General features: G+C 44.3%; 1 protein-coding gene across 4 annotated transcripts in view; it reads right to left on the bottom strand.

The window, feature by feature from the left end:
• Positions 1-16,645, bottom strand: part of grid2ipb (glutamate receptor, ionotropic, delta 2 (Grid2) interacting protein, b) — a 42,000-nt gene that overhangs the window by 10,916 nt on the left and 14,439 nt on the right. For all 4 annotated transcript variants that reach the window (XM_079372642.1, XM_079372640.1, XM_079372641.1 and 1 more), the window contains 10 exons: positions 13,377-13,655; positions 9,746-9,831; positions 7,274-7,343; positions 4,604-4,756; positions 4,235-4,390; positions 2,866-3,017; positions 2,538-2,672; positions 1,740-1,825; positions 1,352-1,502; positions 520-821 (listed from right to left, as the gene is read on the bottom strand). In XM_079372642.1, the coding sequence (XP_079228768.1) occupies positions 520-821; positions 1,352-1,502; positions 1,740-1,825; positions 2,538-2,672; positions 2,866-3,017; positions 4,235-4,390; positions 4,604-4,756; positions 7,274-7,343; positions 9,746-9,831; positions 13,377-13,655 (1,570 nt within the window). The remainder of the gene's footprint in view (positions 1-519; positions 822-1,351; positions 1,503-1,739; positions 1,826-2,537; positions 2,673-2,865; positions 3,018-4,234; positions 4,391-4,603; positions 4,757-7,273; positions 7,344-9,745; positions 9,832-13,376; positions 13,656-16,645) is intronic.

Genomic DNA, 16,645 nt, shown 5'->3' with positions numbered 1-16,645 from the left:
CTCATCAGCGGGACTTCCATTTATCTGTTTGGCTGAAGCTAATGTTGTCTATGACAGGCGGCGTGAATACAAGGTGTGCAAAGCAATACGAATAAAGATGTAAACACATTAGTTCTTTTTTCTGAGGAGCGACTTGCATTTATTCACGTAGCGCACGTTAGCTGAATGAAGCTGCTGTTTATTCAAGGGGCGAAACTGCAATAATAATAATAAAGTTAAATTCACATCAAAGTTTTTATGGGTCAAATAACAGTTATAGGAACCTGTCACCGAGCTACCTGTGTGAGGCCCCTGGTTTACGGCCCGCTTCCTGTTTAGAAGATTTAGTTTCTGCTGACTATCGTCTAAGAACGTCCCGAACTGCACCATCGTGGTTAGTTCAGCTGGTCGTCCACTTTCATTCAGCTGCCAGTTTAACATTAAAACTGAAAGTCGAACCAATTATTCACACAAGGTCTCATGGAGCAATAAAAAGATACACAGTCTTCATAACTGAGGATGGAGGCGCCGCTTCCTCACCTCCTCATAGTCGTTCTCTCCGGGTATGAAGTCGTCCACCAGCGTGACCCTGTGACCCAGCTGCTCACTCAAAGCGTCCAGGAATTTGTCCGTGTCCCGGCTGCGAGGCGGGCGAGAGAAGGTGAACAGCTTCTTGCGGCGGTTCAGCGTGTTGGGACCGCCGTCAGAGTGCTCGGGGGACGCCGGCGGGCTTTCCAGGCTGACGTACGGGTTTGAGTCCACGCTGCTCTGGTGGTGGATCTCATACACAGGAGTCGGGAGAGGCTCCTTCCAAGACAAGGAGAGGCCGGATTTACGGCTCCCTGCAAAGATTTAAAAAATTTAAAAATGGCGGCCATCAGGATGGCGGCGCTGTGCACGTGATGTTCAAGAGATCAAGAGGTTTGTTTTTTTGAGTTGTCTGACTCTGCTTCTGATTTATGCTTCTTACTTCTTCAAGAGATCACGTGTGACGTTTCTCTGAGGGGTTACCATGGCAACGCAAGGATAAACTGCAGGCTTACATGCAGATATAGAGTTTAAATATGGATTCCTTAATCAGCGGCTCTGACGCCATGTCACATCAGTCAGATCCAACACGGTAAACACTTTAAAGAAAAGGCTGCGGACGTTAATGTCGTGTGTTTATTTATAGCATTGACTTCATTCATTAACAGTCGATGCAGCATCATAAGAAGCCTGTAATGATCGAGTGCATCATGAAGCCTTTATTTAAAGCAACTCTGACACGATGTGGACATGGCGTCAGACATGCTTCCTCTGTCAACGCGTGAAGTCTTTAATGGCACATTTGATGAAAGCATCGAGTGTGTGTGCGTCCGCCTCAGAGTACCTTTGAGAGGGGGGAGCGTGAGGGGGGAGAGAGGGCGCCCGTAGGCCTCAGTCTGTCCCGGGCCCTCTGGCTCTGCTGGGGAGCCACCCTGCAGTGGCGGCACACCCTTCCCTGCATACAAAGTCTCCAGCTCCGTGTACACACCTGTCATCTACGGGTGGAGGCATGATCAGCTGGTTAGCACACAAACTGCTGCAGCACATCTGCTTTTTGAAGGTCCGCTCGTTTTTTTAGAATAATTTGCAAACCAGCCACAAACCACGTTTAATGGCACGCGTTGAACTGCAGTTATTACGAGCAGACCTTCAAATGATGTGAGGTCAGAGAGCACAGGTAACGTAACCAGCATTCATTATGCCAGTTGCTTTGAAGCTGCGGTTATACCTACATGATTGAGGTCAGGGGACTCGGGAAAGGAGGTTCCGTCTCCTGACTGCCTCTCCTCCGGGTTCCCAGATTCATCCACATGAATCCCTAAAGCACAGTAAGGCATGAACAGTGACACATGGACGCCTGTACGCCTCCTCCGTCCATCCGCCCCCCTCCCCCCCACCCACAGCCAGGAAGGGGAGAAGATGAAGAGGAGGAGGAAAGCATGGAGGAGCAAAACACAAACAGCTAACGTCCTTGAGCAGGAGTTAGCAATGGTAATGAAAAACAAAGGAAATCAAGACAAATATTCCCTACACCTCAGACACAGATATGAAGTTCATGTATGACTACGAAGCAAAATGTTTATCTCATGTTGCACTCCAAGAATCTACAGATTAATCTGATTCATATTTTGCTCTCAAATTATCGACGACATGAGAAATATTCAGGTCTGAAGCGGCCTCAGTTTTTTTTTTTTGCATTTTTTTTTTTTGGGGGGGGTAAAAAAATGCTGAAAAAAGCAACACTGTAAGAAGAAGAAGTGAAGATAAACAATCATAAAGTCGCAGGTTGGAAATCTGAAAGTCACATTTTCATGCTGTAAAGCTAACGCGGTGATGGAGATACAGTATGTCTGATTATTCAATAATTTCACAGCTGTTGCGTTGTTATAAAGAATAGAGCCTAGAGGTTTAAGTTCGTTAGGCTCCATGCACAGTCTGAATCCAGAGTGCTGGACCTGCACTTGCTGATTAAAGGGATTTAGAGGGACAGGCCAGTAAATCTGTTCCTGCTCTCGGTGTCTGCAGCGTACCCATTCCCAGGTGAGTCCCGATGATGCAGTCGTCTGAGCTCCTCTCTCGGATGCTTCCTCGGTACGACGTCCCCGTAACCCGCATGGAGCTGCTGCGCCGGTGATGCTCCTGACCTGCGTCAGGCTCCAACACAGCTGCGTCAAAAACAAACGAGTCTGTAATGCACATCTGCTCCAATGTCCCTGTGGAGTGATGATTACTAAACACAGCAGGTGATGAATCATAAAACTTAATTCATCAGGTGGCAAGTGAACCCAGCCACTTCCTGGCTGTCTCTCGATACAGTCTGTGTCAGCGCTCGTTCTCCGTGTTGGGATTTCCACTCACCAGTGCTCTTGATACCCAGGAAGCGCGACAGCTTGCCTTGGCAGCGCTCCTGCTCATCGTACGTCAGAAGCTGGTAGATGAATTGCCAGATCAGCTGTTTGGCCGGAGTGTCCAACACCGGAAACACGTCTACAATCAAAGTGTCCACATTCCTGCAAACACACACACACACACACACACACACAGTCACATTCATGCACATGCAAAAAAAAAATCTGTACACGGCTGCAAAATGGATTTTGCATACATTTAAATTCCTTACATCTATGTTGACATGTGTAGCTGAGACGCAGATTAAGAACAGGTGGGAGGATTACAGGGACGTCACCCACAGTGGGACTCAGGCCTTCGGGTGTTTTTACTGAATGCACGTGATTAAAATCCTGTGGCGTCATCATCATCTGCAGACCTTACAGCTACATACAAAATCCCTCTATTGTAAAAATAGATATTTACAGTCTTGTGTTCATATCTAGTCCATTTTTTAAAATGTGTTTAAAAGAGACGAGGTTCGTGAACTCTGAGAGTCGCGATCTAAAGAAACGTACAAAATAAAACGTGCTTCATCAAAGTAGAAAGAAAGCAGCCTGTTTCAAACTAGCACGAAAAGCTGATTTCAATGGAAGTAACGTCTCTGATCACGCAAATAACCAATCGTTGTTGAGGATTCTGGAGTGGCGCCAGGGGTGGCCAATCAGATTGAAGGGGGCCCCCATGCCACCCTGGTCCCTTCTCTGGACACGGCCATGCTCAGGAGATGAACTCAGCCCTCTATTAATAAAAACACCTGAGTGGAAAAGAGTCTACAGCTAATGTAGCTCTGAAACGATGCAGCCACAGAACTCAGTGACATCTGTTATAAAACATGAAATAAAGTTTCTGCCAAACTTTGTACATCACTTTTTTTTTTCCCCTCTCGGTCCATCATTCATTTTCTCCCTCTCGACTTGTTCGCCTACATAAGGAGCACCCTTGGCAACCAGCTATAAAGAGTATGGTAAAAATACAGTTTCCCAGGCAACGGCTCATTTACAGTTAAAGTATTTGTCAATGACCATCTTTTTCTTCCCCATTTATTTTATCTTTTGTCTTGTATATTTACGCTTCAATTGTGGTAATTATTCATTTTGCCTTCTGGACCAACTTTTTATTTTGGAGGGGGTATGTGGGGGGGGGGGGTTGTTTGTAGTTTGCTCTTAAACACAATAGCAATACGTTATTGAATGTATGACTGTAACTGCTGTTTTTATGTTAAAATAAAAAAAATAAAAAAAAATAAAAAAGTATTTGTCAATGAGCGCTTGTTAGTTTTCCCACGATGGAGGTTCGACCAGAAAATTGTGAAACATTTGTCCATCCTTTGGCTGACCTGTGCTGGAAGAAGGTCTCCAGTGACTTGCAGACCGTGTACCTCTCCTGGATGGTCAGCAGGTGCTCCAGCTGCTGGCTGAAGGTCCGCCCGTGGACTCTGATGCTTGGGGGTAAAATCTCTGCAACCCACTGCAGCGAACTGAGGGCAGGAGACCTGGCCATAAGAAACAACAGGTGAGAAGGAATTATTATTTTAATCACACGTTTCTGATTTCTTGAGTATTCTTCCACCGTTTGTTTTTGAGCCTTCATTCAGAATCATGTTTCCTACAACAGACGGATTTAATGTCAATGTTGTTTGTCCCTGCAGACCGTGGACCCCTGAAAATGTCAAATCAAAATGTCAGGTGTGTTGGTGTGTACTGACCTGGAGCGGGGCAGCGAGGAGGGCGGCAGGCTTGGAGACTCCTCTGGGTCGTCTTGTTCTGAGGAGAAGTCACACGGACCCTCCTCCACCACCAGCGTGGGCATCGCTCCGCTGCCCTGCAGCATGGACACCACCTTCTCATGGGAACAGTTCCTGCAGTGAGAGAGGGTTTAAAGGTGTGTGAAGCAGATGGACTGTACACACACACACACACACACACACACACACACACACACACACACACACACACACACACACACACACAAACCTTTAACGTCTACGGTGTCAAACAACAGATAGATGATAAGTAACATATTTACCCTGTTGTGAAAGTATAACAAATAATGTTGACTTCTGATTGTTATGTTTTTCTTTAATGAGTTATATTTGATTCCTTTAGATTTTTTTCTCGATGTCCGCTGTCTGGACCAAAACATTCGATGTGTAGACTGAACATAATTCATCAAAAAAAATCTCACCAGAGTCTTTTAAAACTGTGCAAAAGATGCACGATAGATGTTTACAGACGCAACAGTTTGGGGGACTTTTTGAAGAGGACTTTTCCCTCAGACACAACATGGGGATTTTTTTTTTTTTTGCCATCAGTATTTGCACGACCGTGGTGCTGAGAGAGAGAGAGAGAGAGAGAGAGTACCTACACTTAAACAGGAGCTAAAAAAGTTCCTCTAAATCGAGTTCTAGAAACTACAATAGGTCATAGTTCCAAAAAAGGGGGGGGGGGGGGGGGTCCAACAGTTCCTGGAGCTATAAAAAAGTTCCTGCAGTCCAAAAGTGCTCACGTTAAAACACAATTTGAGAACCGACAGACTTAAATATCAAGATTCATGTGTTTAATGTTCTGCATGTAACTGAAGCTGCAGATTGCGTGAACAGCACACAGAGCTCTCCTGGCTGCAGCGTGTCATCAGGAAACCACACAGCAGCAATCAAATCAGGACGTCAGGCAGAGCAGCTCTGCAGATAAACCGGGTTTATGTTTTTGATCAATATTCTGCATTTGCTGCGTGAGCTAAAAGGTACGATTCAGATCCATCCACCATGAATTTCTTATCTGCACGCCCACGCTCACTCACTACAGATCCAGAGGCAGAAGGTCAAGAAGCTATAAAGTCCACGAAAGAACCTCGACTACACCTACAAGAAAAGCTGTGTTTACATAAAGGCTGAGTTCACGTGCATCGCCCCGTCCACAAACACTGAACCTCCACAAACACAAAGCTGGAGAAGAACTTCACACACAAAACACAAGCGTATTCACAAAGTTAAATGAGGAGCTCGACAGAGTAACAGTTTTATTTAGGGGCCGCCTGTAGTGTAGTGTCACCATGTATGGAAGCTATAGTCCTCATGCGGGCGGCCCGGACTCGAACCCAGCCTGAGGCCCCTTCCCGCATGTCATTCCCCTCCCGATTTCCGTCTCTATCCACTTTTTCTCCCTCTCTGTCTCTTTCAAATAAAGCCCGAAAAAATAATTAAAAAGGAAAAAAAAGTTTTATTTATTCTAGAGATGGAACAGTTGATTGAGTTAGAAATCCGTGAGGGGACGTGGACGATTCCTCGCCAATAACCGCTAGGCCACCTGTTCCCCCGTTGCTGCGGGACTTTAATAGTTTGATTTCTATTTGATCAGATTCAAATCAATGAATACATAGTTATTTATTAGATGTTTTATTATAACTGCCAGATTTTATTTATTTATTTGAAACAATAACTTTGCTGTATGCTGATTGGCTGTTTGTTTTATGACTTCTTTTGGTTTTCAGACTCCTGCAGTGCCATCACTTTCTGTCATGTTTGACAATGAAAACAAGCCCGTTTGTTTGCACCAGACATGTTTTGGTCCCTTTAAAAGTTTGAGTAATTCACGTTGCTTTAATATGCGATCGATTTTCAGTCCGACAAATCACGTTGATCATCACGTTACTCCTCACAGTTTGAAGTTACATGCAGAAACGTGTGGAGTGATGGGATGATATCTTGCAGTGTTACAGCGGCAGTGAAAGAGCGCACAGAGGGAGCAGAGATCTTACATGGAAGGAGATGTTGTCAGGTGATTATTGGGAATGAGACATGAAATCAGTGCAGCTCCAGTTTGTGAAACGAAAAGCTTGAACTGAGAAATTAACATTTTTTATTTGCTCGGACTGTGACAGAGGGAGAAATAAGACCAACACACATTTCCAAAACAGTTGAAAAAATAATAATAGTCCTGCAGCTTTATCCGCCTTTGTATGTCATTGTTCTCAGCCAGTCTATTCCTGAGCATTCTGACTCTTTCTCATGGATATGAATCCCAAATATTCCCAAAATCAGAGGAGCTTCATGGAAAGAATTTTTTTTTTAGCTCTGCATGGGGGGGCGGAGCTTATTTAATAACTGAGCTTTTCATTTCCCCCCTGAGGATAAATAACCGACAGGAGGGGGAAACGAAGAACCGAGCTCGAAAGCTTGGCGTGTTCTCTGTGATGGATAATCTGGCATCGTGTGAAAGATGTTTTCGTAGTGGTGGCAGATGGCTTCTCCCCGACAGACACAACCTGATACCTCTTCATAAACTACCTGAGTTCAAAGACTTGGACAGCAGGCACAGACAAAATACTACTACAACTATACTGCTGCTAATAATAGTGTTATCTGTTCAAGACAAACCTCATGTCCAGTCCATTGAGGAAGAGGATACGGTCGCCTGTTCTCAGTCCACATTCCTCAGCAGGACTATCTGAGACGGGGAGGAAAGAAGAAGAAACATCAGTCAGAGATTTGGCAGCAAACTTCAGCCGCTAACAAGGTGCGCTGAGCAGACTGCAGGAAGAGAGAGAGAGAGGGGGGGGGAGATAGTGACTAATGTGGTGCTGTCAATCTGTGTGTGACATCCAACAAAGCCCGTCAACAAATGAGATGATCTCCGTGCTGATTTGTGTTACGTAAGGAAAACAGTAGCTGTCAAAACAAGAGTGGAATCTGTTCTGACTGCACACGTCACCTCGCCGCCCCACATCTAAAGCCATGTCGTCCTTTTCTTTTTAACTTCAAGTTCAGGTGTTACAAACTCTTCATGATTCGAAGGCACGAAGGCAGGCGTTCAATCTTTTGTTTGTGGTTTTTTATGTTGTATTCAGATCACGATCAGAGACACGCCGCCCGCCCCCGCCATCTCCACATCAACCTCCATAAGGCCCACTGAGTCAGTCCGCTCTGGCCGCTCCAGCACATAATGGTGGGAAACGATGGTGGGCAGGAACAGTGCCGTCATCTTCAAAATCACACACACACACACACACACACACACACACACACCTCCCTGCTCCAGCAGCATATTCCCTCCACAGCTACTTTGCAGCCTCTCTCGTCTGCTGCTTTTATTAGTGTAAGCAGCAGCAGTTAATTAAATCAGCTGTTAGTGCAAATGGAATAAAAATGAAAGTAATTGATATTTCCAACAAACGCTCTGGGTAGCAATTTCCCCGGCAAATATTTAACAGAGCGTTTGACTTCAATTTCTAAAAAGATTAATTCAGAGAGGAGATATAAAAAAAAAAAAACAAGAAGAATATACGCTGATTAAAAACAAGAAGAGTTCAAAATCTGAGACTCAGACAAGTCATAAATGATTCAGAGGAAACAGGGGACATTTTACTCATTATTGACAGGAGTCAGATGAATCTGCTTTCAATATGAAGTAACAACCAACAGCTGAATTAGCTTAGCTTAGCACAAACGTTGTAAACAAAGGGGGAGATCTCCCTGACAACACCTTAAAAGCTCGCTACACAAAATCTGTCTGGTTTGTTTAATCTACATTTAAGAACCGATTAACAGCACGTCAGGTATTATAAGAAATAATCCTGTGAGTAAATACAAACTCTTTCAAAAACAAAAAGATACATTTTTTTTACTTCACATCTCAGGTAAAAAGTCTGTGGAGGCAGCAACAGGTGAGACATGTGACGCCTGTGTGTTGTTCTTTTTAACCCCTCGCTCTCACACACATCTAAGTCATGACATCACTGATTGTTGTCTGATATACGCTCCTCCTCCTCCTCCTCCTCCTCCACTAGTTTTTTTTTTAGATCATCATCTGTAGTCACTCATGAGCAAAATTAAATCAACCATCAAGTTTTTTTTTTAACCATAAAAAAAAAATAAGGATGAGTGATTTATAAGAGGAGGAAGATTAATTGTTATACGGTTAACATGACACACACACACACATGCACAAACAGGATCCTGTGGACATGAACTGATGGAGTGAGGGGGCTGCACACAGCCAGCGCTGCCTCGCTCAAGGGCACCTTGGCAGTGCTCAGAAAGTGACCTGGCACCTGTCCAGCGACAAGACTAATTATTAACAGACCCGGTCCCGGCGACTCTTCAGTTCCCAACACAAGGAGCGACTGCTGCCCCCAAAACAAAAACCTCAAACTGGGCTGTCTGGCTCCATTTCTTCACAGCACCTCGACGTCTCGCTCTGAGGACAGTTTGTCCATGAACTACACAACCTGTGCACCTCTTCAGCTTCCTCTACCAAAACTCCAGAGAGCACCTTTAGATAAAAAAAAAGGCTTCAAATAAGGACGCTGTGAATCTACGGAGAAAGTCATGTTTTTAAACTAGCTGTCACTCTTGTGTAAAAAAAGGTTACATCATCAAATGTGAGTGCTAAAAAGGCTGTAATGTACATGCTATGAAAAGGTGTTAAAGATATGACAAAGAGAAAAGCTATTGAGGTTCTCTTATTCTTCGGTTAGCTCGTTTGTAAAAGGTTTGAATATGTAGAAAACTCAGGACAAAAGTCTCTTTCAGCTCCCTGACGGTCATTGTGCGCCGCTCACTGACTGCCGCACATTACAGCTTGTTCCAAGTGTATTCCTCTTAACATTTCATTGGTGAGTCACGCAGATTCACTTCCTGGAACACTCATCGTCACACACACACACACACACACACACACCTCCTGCTCACCTTCAACCTCCAGCGGCTGGCACCACAACAGACTCGCCCACGCAGAACACATCCACCCCTCTCAGCCAACACGGAACAAAAAAAACCCCCCCGGCACACGGAGAGGAGGCGGCACTGATCAGGCTGTTCTGTTCTCAATGTTCAATCAGGAGCAGATACCTGGGATGACGGAGTCGATGCAGACGGGAGCGTGACCTCGCAGCGTGAAGCCGAAGTTCTTCTTTCCCCTGTAGACACGGATGATCCTGAGGAAGAACGACAAGTCAGGTGAAGACATTAAACATCAGATTACGATAACGATTCTATCAGTTCAACATCGCTATCGACCGATATCGAGCCTGTTGACAGATATCGACTGAGAAAGTCGATAAACAAATTCCTGTTAAACAAACTCTGACGTGTTTTCATTGTTAGCGTGAGAGACTGATGCATTGTGGGAGTCAAAATCTGCAGTCGGCAAAAAGCTACGTTATCATTTCAAACATGTCGGATCGGTGCATCTCTATATTTTTGACTTCATAAACATAAAGCATGAAGAAGATTAAGAACGCCAAAAAACACGTGTGTGCAAAACTTTCCAGCTTCACCGTGAAGTTTATTTTACTTTTGGACGCTCTCTCTCTCTCTCTCTCTCTCTCTCTCTGTCTCTCTCTCTCTCTCTTTCTCCCTCTCTCTCTTTCTCCCTCTCTCTCTCTCTCTCTCTCTCTCTCTCTTTCTCCCTCTCTCTTTCTCCCTCTCTCTCTCTCTCTCTCTCTCTCTCTCTCTCTCTCTCTCCAAAATAAACCTTAAAAAAACAACAAAACTTCAAAACATTCAACTTGTTTACTGGACATTTGGACCTTGACCTCCTGAATGTACGAGTCAAACGTGCTGTGAGTGAGCGAGTTGAAGCTTCTTTTCTTTATTATTGTTCCAGTTCAGCAGGAGAGACGACGTACAGAGCAAATCAATCGCAAGCTCCTCGTTACGACGACATCCGCGATGCAATTAACACATCCTGAAAGTGTAATTAGTGCAATCAAGAGAGGCTCTAATGGTCATGCAGTCACACTGCTCTCAGGCCAGCTGTCAGCGAGCGTCACATTTATGCTGATTAGAGGCGAAAACACTGAAAGCTTCTGGGGTGAGTCAGTGGAGACATGTTGCAAACACACACTCTGTGAAACAGGAAGTACAGCAGGTCGTCTTCGTATCTATTCCTTCATAGGATATATGGAGGGGTGGCGAGAGGGAGATGAGTTCAAACCGGAATATTTATCTTCTATTCTTCTATTTTTAATTTCATGCCTCTCGACAGAAGAGAAAATATTGAATCATTTCACAAATTGCTCTTTGAAATAGTTGGATTGTCCGACCAAACGGACATTTAATTCTCAATCATCCAGAACAAAGATGCCAGTTATTATTTGTTAAACTGGACACAGTTGTTAGTCGCTCTATCTTTATTTCATTCAAAGATGATTTCGTAAAAATGCTCTCAATTGTCTTCGATCCACTCAGCACTAAATAGTTTGAGCATGAACAGAGTCATCATGTCTCTCCTCATGCGTCACGCTGACAGCGTTTCTGTGAATGGACGGGAAGTCCAGCTGTCTCTGTTTGAACCGCTCGCTCACTCAGGCCTCTCTGTTGTTTCGATCCGTCACTTCCTGCGTGTGGGCGTCAGAACAAATGACGCTCGTCTTTACTGCGATCTGGATTTGAGATATTCGGGCAGATGACACGGCTGTTTTTGTTGTTTATTATTTACATAACATCCCAAAGTTGTCTCTTTGTTTTCCATCCGTCAGCATGAACAGAAGCTTCGACATGTTGGGAGGGGGGGGGGGCTCTCAGTCCCCCATGTGGAGGAGAACACAGGGTTGAACCTCCCGCTACATCACAGATGAGACACTTGTGCTGTTTATCCAAGGTGCGTTTCCATGGAAACGACTCAAGGCAACACTGCCTTGATCTGTAAACAGTGGGGAGGACTAAAAAAAGACGGAGAGGGGAGAGAAAACAGACGGATCTGTTCTGTTATAGATGCTTTGACTGGCTCTTATATAAGACGAGCTCAATGCAGATGGGCACGTGTGTGTGTGTGTGTGTGTGTGTGTGTGTGTGCGTGTGTGTGTGTGTGTGTGGGTGTGTGTGTGTGTGACAGAGGAGGGTGTCAGATACGCAGCATCATCTTTGAGCACACTTGACGATCACAGTGTTTACAACAGTCAGGCTGCTTCGAGGACTCTCCTGATTCCCTTCACGTGAGTCAGTCACTACTTGAAGTGCTGCCTCATTATACTGAAGCTCCAATACGGACCAAAGTCAATCCATAGTGATCGATAGCTTTTCATATCAATACGCTCTTCTGTTAATCAGCATTTCACCAGCTGTTTCATTCTGTCTTCGACAGATTCATTCGAGGAATCTGTTTCTGAAAACAACTTGAAAATCGTTGAGCGTGAGCTAACTCTTACACACAGAGGCGGCGCTGCTTTTCAACTGCTCGGGGGCCCCCCGGCCAGTAGGGGGCCCCCCAACACCTGACAAACTTTAAACCACAGCATTGCCTTAAAATGTGCAAACTTTGCAACGACAGTAGGAAACCTCCCTAATGGGGCCCCATCTGACAGCCCTCACTCTCAATGCCCTGCTGATCTATCTATCAATCAATCAATCAATCAATCTATCTATCTATCTATCTATCTATCTATCTATCTATCTATCTATCTATCTATCTATCTATCTATCTATCCATCTATCCATCTATCCATCCATCCATCCATCCATCCATCCATCATAACAGTGTTACACAACACACTCGAGGATCAGGAGAGACGCCCGCCTGCAGCAGAACTTATTGTCGTGACTGTGCCACTTCTTCCACATGAATTAAAAACTCTCTCTCCTTCGATCGATGTGTGATCTGTCATTATCACACACTCCACATATCCAGCCTGGCGTGGATGAAGACAGGTCACAGGGTGTTGTTAGCTGTGTGTGTGGGTGTGAGGGAGTGTGCTGCCTGCCCCTGTAATCCTGCACTGAGCCCACTGTGCTGCTGATAATTGGACAGCGGTGTAATCAGCGTGTAGGTGGGTGGATGAACAGCCGGGGATCACCGGTCAGGGGCTCTGCAAATGATGCATGTTAAATAAGTGAGGGGATACACCGAGCCAGGGCCGAGTTCTAGTTAAAGAGGTGTTATTTGCCTAAACACTTTCCTACTCAGGACTTATGTAACAGTCAAAACATCTTCACATAAACACAGAGTTAAGTGATTCAAGTGCATGGGGAGGAGAAGGTGACACGTTGTGCAGAGTTTCCTTTTATTATTTTCCAACAAATCTGAATGTAAATGTCTGAAAAATAAAATGCATGCCTCACTGCTGCACTGTGTGTTTAAATAACCTGTTTGCAGGGAGGAGTTCTTAAAGTCAGAGGAGCCAATTTAGCCCATTTTTGCTCGGATACTCAATACCAATTCCTCGATAACGATACAATAATCCATACCATACCTCTATCGTAATTGGCTTCCAGTTAATGTGAAAGCCTGATATCATCATTGATTAATACTTCCCCAAAGAAATCACCTGGTTCCAGGTAAATAATGACGTCCAGATAACGAAAGCACAACAGAGTCAGGAGAGTCAAAGGTTGTTACAATGAACGTCTCAAAACGTGTTTTTGGAGAGATACCTGACGTCTATTGATTCCCACATGTATGGATTTAGTATTGAGAGGGGAAAACTGAACATGTCTAAAACCAGCACGCTGTCAGTCGCGTGTGTTGTACATGTGCGCTCACCTCTGATTGGGTCCGATGGGGGGATGAGCAGGCATCCCGGAGACAGACTTCCTCGGACCCCTGTCCCTCTCCCCGTCCCCTCTCCCTCCTGGTTCTCCATCTCTGGGCACCGAGCTGGCCCGTTTGGACCTGTGGTGGCGATCCGAGTGATCCTCGCTCCGACTGCGGCGGATCCTGCCCTGCGGCTCGCTGATGCTCTTGCTGCGACAGAGCCGGTTGATCACATTCTGTTGGACATTATCGTCGAAGCGCTGCCGGTGCTTCTTGGGAATGAAGATTCTGGAGAACATGGTGGCATGTGAGAGGAAATAAAAAGGGGGCGATATTACTTTTTGTCCATCAGAGTATAGTCAGGAAAAGAGTTTGAAAAGGAGATCTAAATCAGAACTTGATCCATTCTGAAAGAATTTGCTCCGTTGGCAAAAATGAGATCATTTACAAGTGAAACATCCAGTACGAGCAGAGATGAAAAAGAACAAATCAACTCCTCAGCTGCGACAATAATCTCTTCAATCCACTCTCAAGTCCCCTCTAATGCAAATCAACAGGCGTACTTCTTCAATAGGCTCAAAGACAAAGCCCAGCAAGAGGCGACGACTTCCCCCAGAGACAGGGGGAGAAAGACGATATCAGAGGGAAGTCAGGAAGAAAGGATCTTCCTCTGAGAAGCGACACAGAGAGGAGATCTCGACATCACTCGCAGCTCGCTGGAGTCTGAATGCTGCAGCGTGAGGTACCACAGCTCGAATACAGCGGGAGGAAAAAAAGGTGTGGGAGTGAGCAAGCATGGGATTTCTCTGCTGCCTTCTCTCCTCCTTCTCTCTCTCGCTCTTTTTTTTTTTTCCTTGTAAATTATCTCACTCTCACTCCCCTACACTTCCGTCCACGCCTCACCTCTGTGTCAACCTGACGGCGTAAGCACAGGGCGGAAAGCTGTCATCGTGTAATTGACCCCAGGTCTCGCACTTTTCACCATCTTTAAAGAGGAAATCAAGCGATGGCATCAAAACATCCGTCTCATTAGCCTGATCAGAACTGTAGGTGGGTTTGGATTAAACTCAATTAATCCCTTTCGATTCAAACCTAGAAGCCAGAAGTCTTCCAAAAGCTCCTCGTAATTATTAAGAAGCTCAGCTGACTGCAAAGAAGAGAAAGAACATCACAAACACCACACGAGGAGATCAATCCTCATTTATTCCTTCAAGGTGGAATTCAGAGATTACGTTTTGCATTTGTTAAAGTATTGGAACCAAAGACTGCTAATGATAATGGACGAAATGAACTTTGAGTCAACGTCATGAAAGGCTAAGAGGCTGACAGACAGCTAGTGCGCATTCTCCCATCAGTCAGATCAATACGCGGCTTATTGTGAATAACGCCTCTCTGACCTTCACCATCACTGGACAGTAAGAGACCAGTCAGACCCATTTCTGTTTTTAATGCTCATTTCTCCTCTAAACAGAAATATTTGAATGGGTGTGTATTTGACTTCCAGTGCGTCGGCAGCCAGCCTCAAGTGGATGATTGACGTACTGCAGTTTTTTCACTTCCGTATCAGCTTCATGTTTTTTAACACAGGAGGTTGAAGCTTGATTGAGACTCATGAGAGTTCCTCTTTTTGCAGCTGCTTGCTGCCAATGTAATTCTGCTCTCCCTTGGTTTGGCTGCATCTTGATAACAAGCCTGCCCTCTGTGACTCACCTCAAGTGTCAGGCGACACCAAAAAGGTTTCGTGATCTGACACCTGAAAACTACAAAAACATACTAAAGCATTCATTGTGTGGTATTATACCCACACAGTCTCAAAGAGGGGGAACCATGTTGTACATGCTGATGTAATACATGTTGGCTGTGTAAACGCAATAGTGCAGACAAATGAGTCTTCCCCACACACACACACACACACACACACACACACACACACACAGGGACGACAGAAACAACATTTCATTCAAGTTCTGCTGCCAGGAGACAAAAGCAAACACCCACACGTCCGTGCTTGAACCATTTCATACTGTGAGGATGCCGTACCCCTCCAACTCTTTGTTTGTTCTCAGGCCGAGGCTAAAAGGATCAGTTCACCTGTTTTTATAGCAGGCCAGGAAACTGATGTTAGCATACCTGGATTTCTTTAACGTTTGATTTGTCCGTGTTGAAACAGAAAATGTCAGATTTTAGAAATGAAAAATGATGATATGATGCTTGAGTATAAACTTGAGGTGGGTCTTGATTAAAGATTTTTTTGCTGAAATAACTCAGGGCTTTCTAAATAATTAATCAAAATTAAATCGCATTTTGAGTGCATCACAATATTTGCCCTAAAAAGCAACACTTCACAATCTAATAGGATTTTGGTGGATGAATGAATGCAATGCATGCAATGTTTCTTCTCAGTTTCATAAAGCTGTTGGAGCTTGTTTGAAATAGTTTTTCTGCACAGCTGGAAAGTTGGACCACACCTTGTTATCTGTAGCACATTTTCTAACCCCTCATCTTCTACCACTAGTAGTGGTCGATGGTCCAGAACAACCAATTTAGCAAGAGAATTTGTACGTTTTTCAGACGTTGAATTACTCATTTTGGTCCTGAAGACAGTCATTTGGTTGAGTTTAGACTGCAAACACTTATTGTTTGTACTTTTGGCGAAGCTAGCGAAAAGCTAGCATGAAGCTACGATAAGCTAGCGCAAAGCTAGCGATAAGCTAATTGTGATTAAATGCATTAAAAAATGTAACTCAATATTTTTTTGTAATTAATTAATCGTAATTAACGCGTTGAAGTCCCACCCCGAGTATAAAGTTAACTTTTATTATGTGAAATGTAAAAACTAAAACACAACACGCTTTCTTATCACACATAAAACAGACAGTTTGGCCAAAATCAACCTCATTTGAAAAAAACCCAACGTGGTCAACCCAAGATTACTATCGCAGCTTTTACTCAGGCACACAAACTAAAAATGAGCAATTAACAAAATCTGGTCAAATAAAAATGTTTTCTCAATTATTCTTTTCAATTCTTTTCCTATTATTGTTTTCAAAAAAGTCAGAAAAATAACACACATCATGCATTCTTTTAACCAGTCCTACAATTTAGAGACTGCACTTATTAAATGGAATAGAAAGAACCCAAGTCCCAGCTCATACATCAAGGCAGGGAGAAGATAATTATTTTCTGTTTCATAAATCCCAGTGGTTTTAAAATCAAACCAGCACAAACAACCATTTTAAGTTCCACCTCCAGCAGTGTGTTATGTTCAGACGAGCTGA

Source organism: Symphodus melops (genome assembly GCF_947650265.1).
Source record: "Symphodus melops genome assembly, chromosome: 21".
In the NCBI taxonomy this organism is placed as follows: Eukaryota; Metazoa; Chordata; class Actinopteri; order Labriformes; family Labridae; genus Symphodus; species Symphodus melops.
This window is presented reverse-complemented; position numbering and strand designations above follow the sequence as displayed.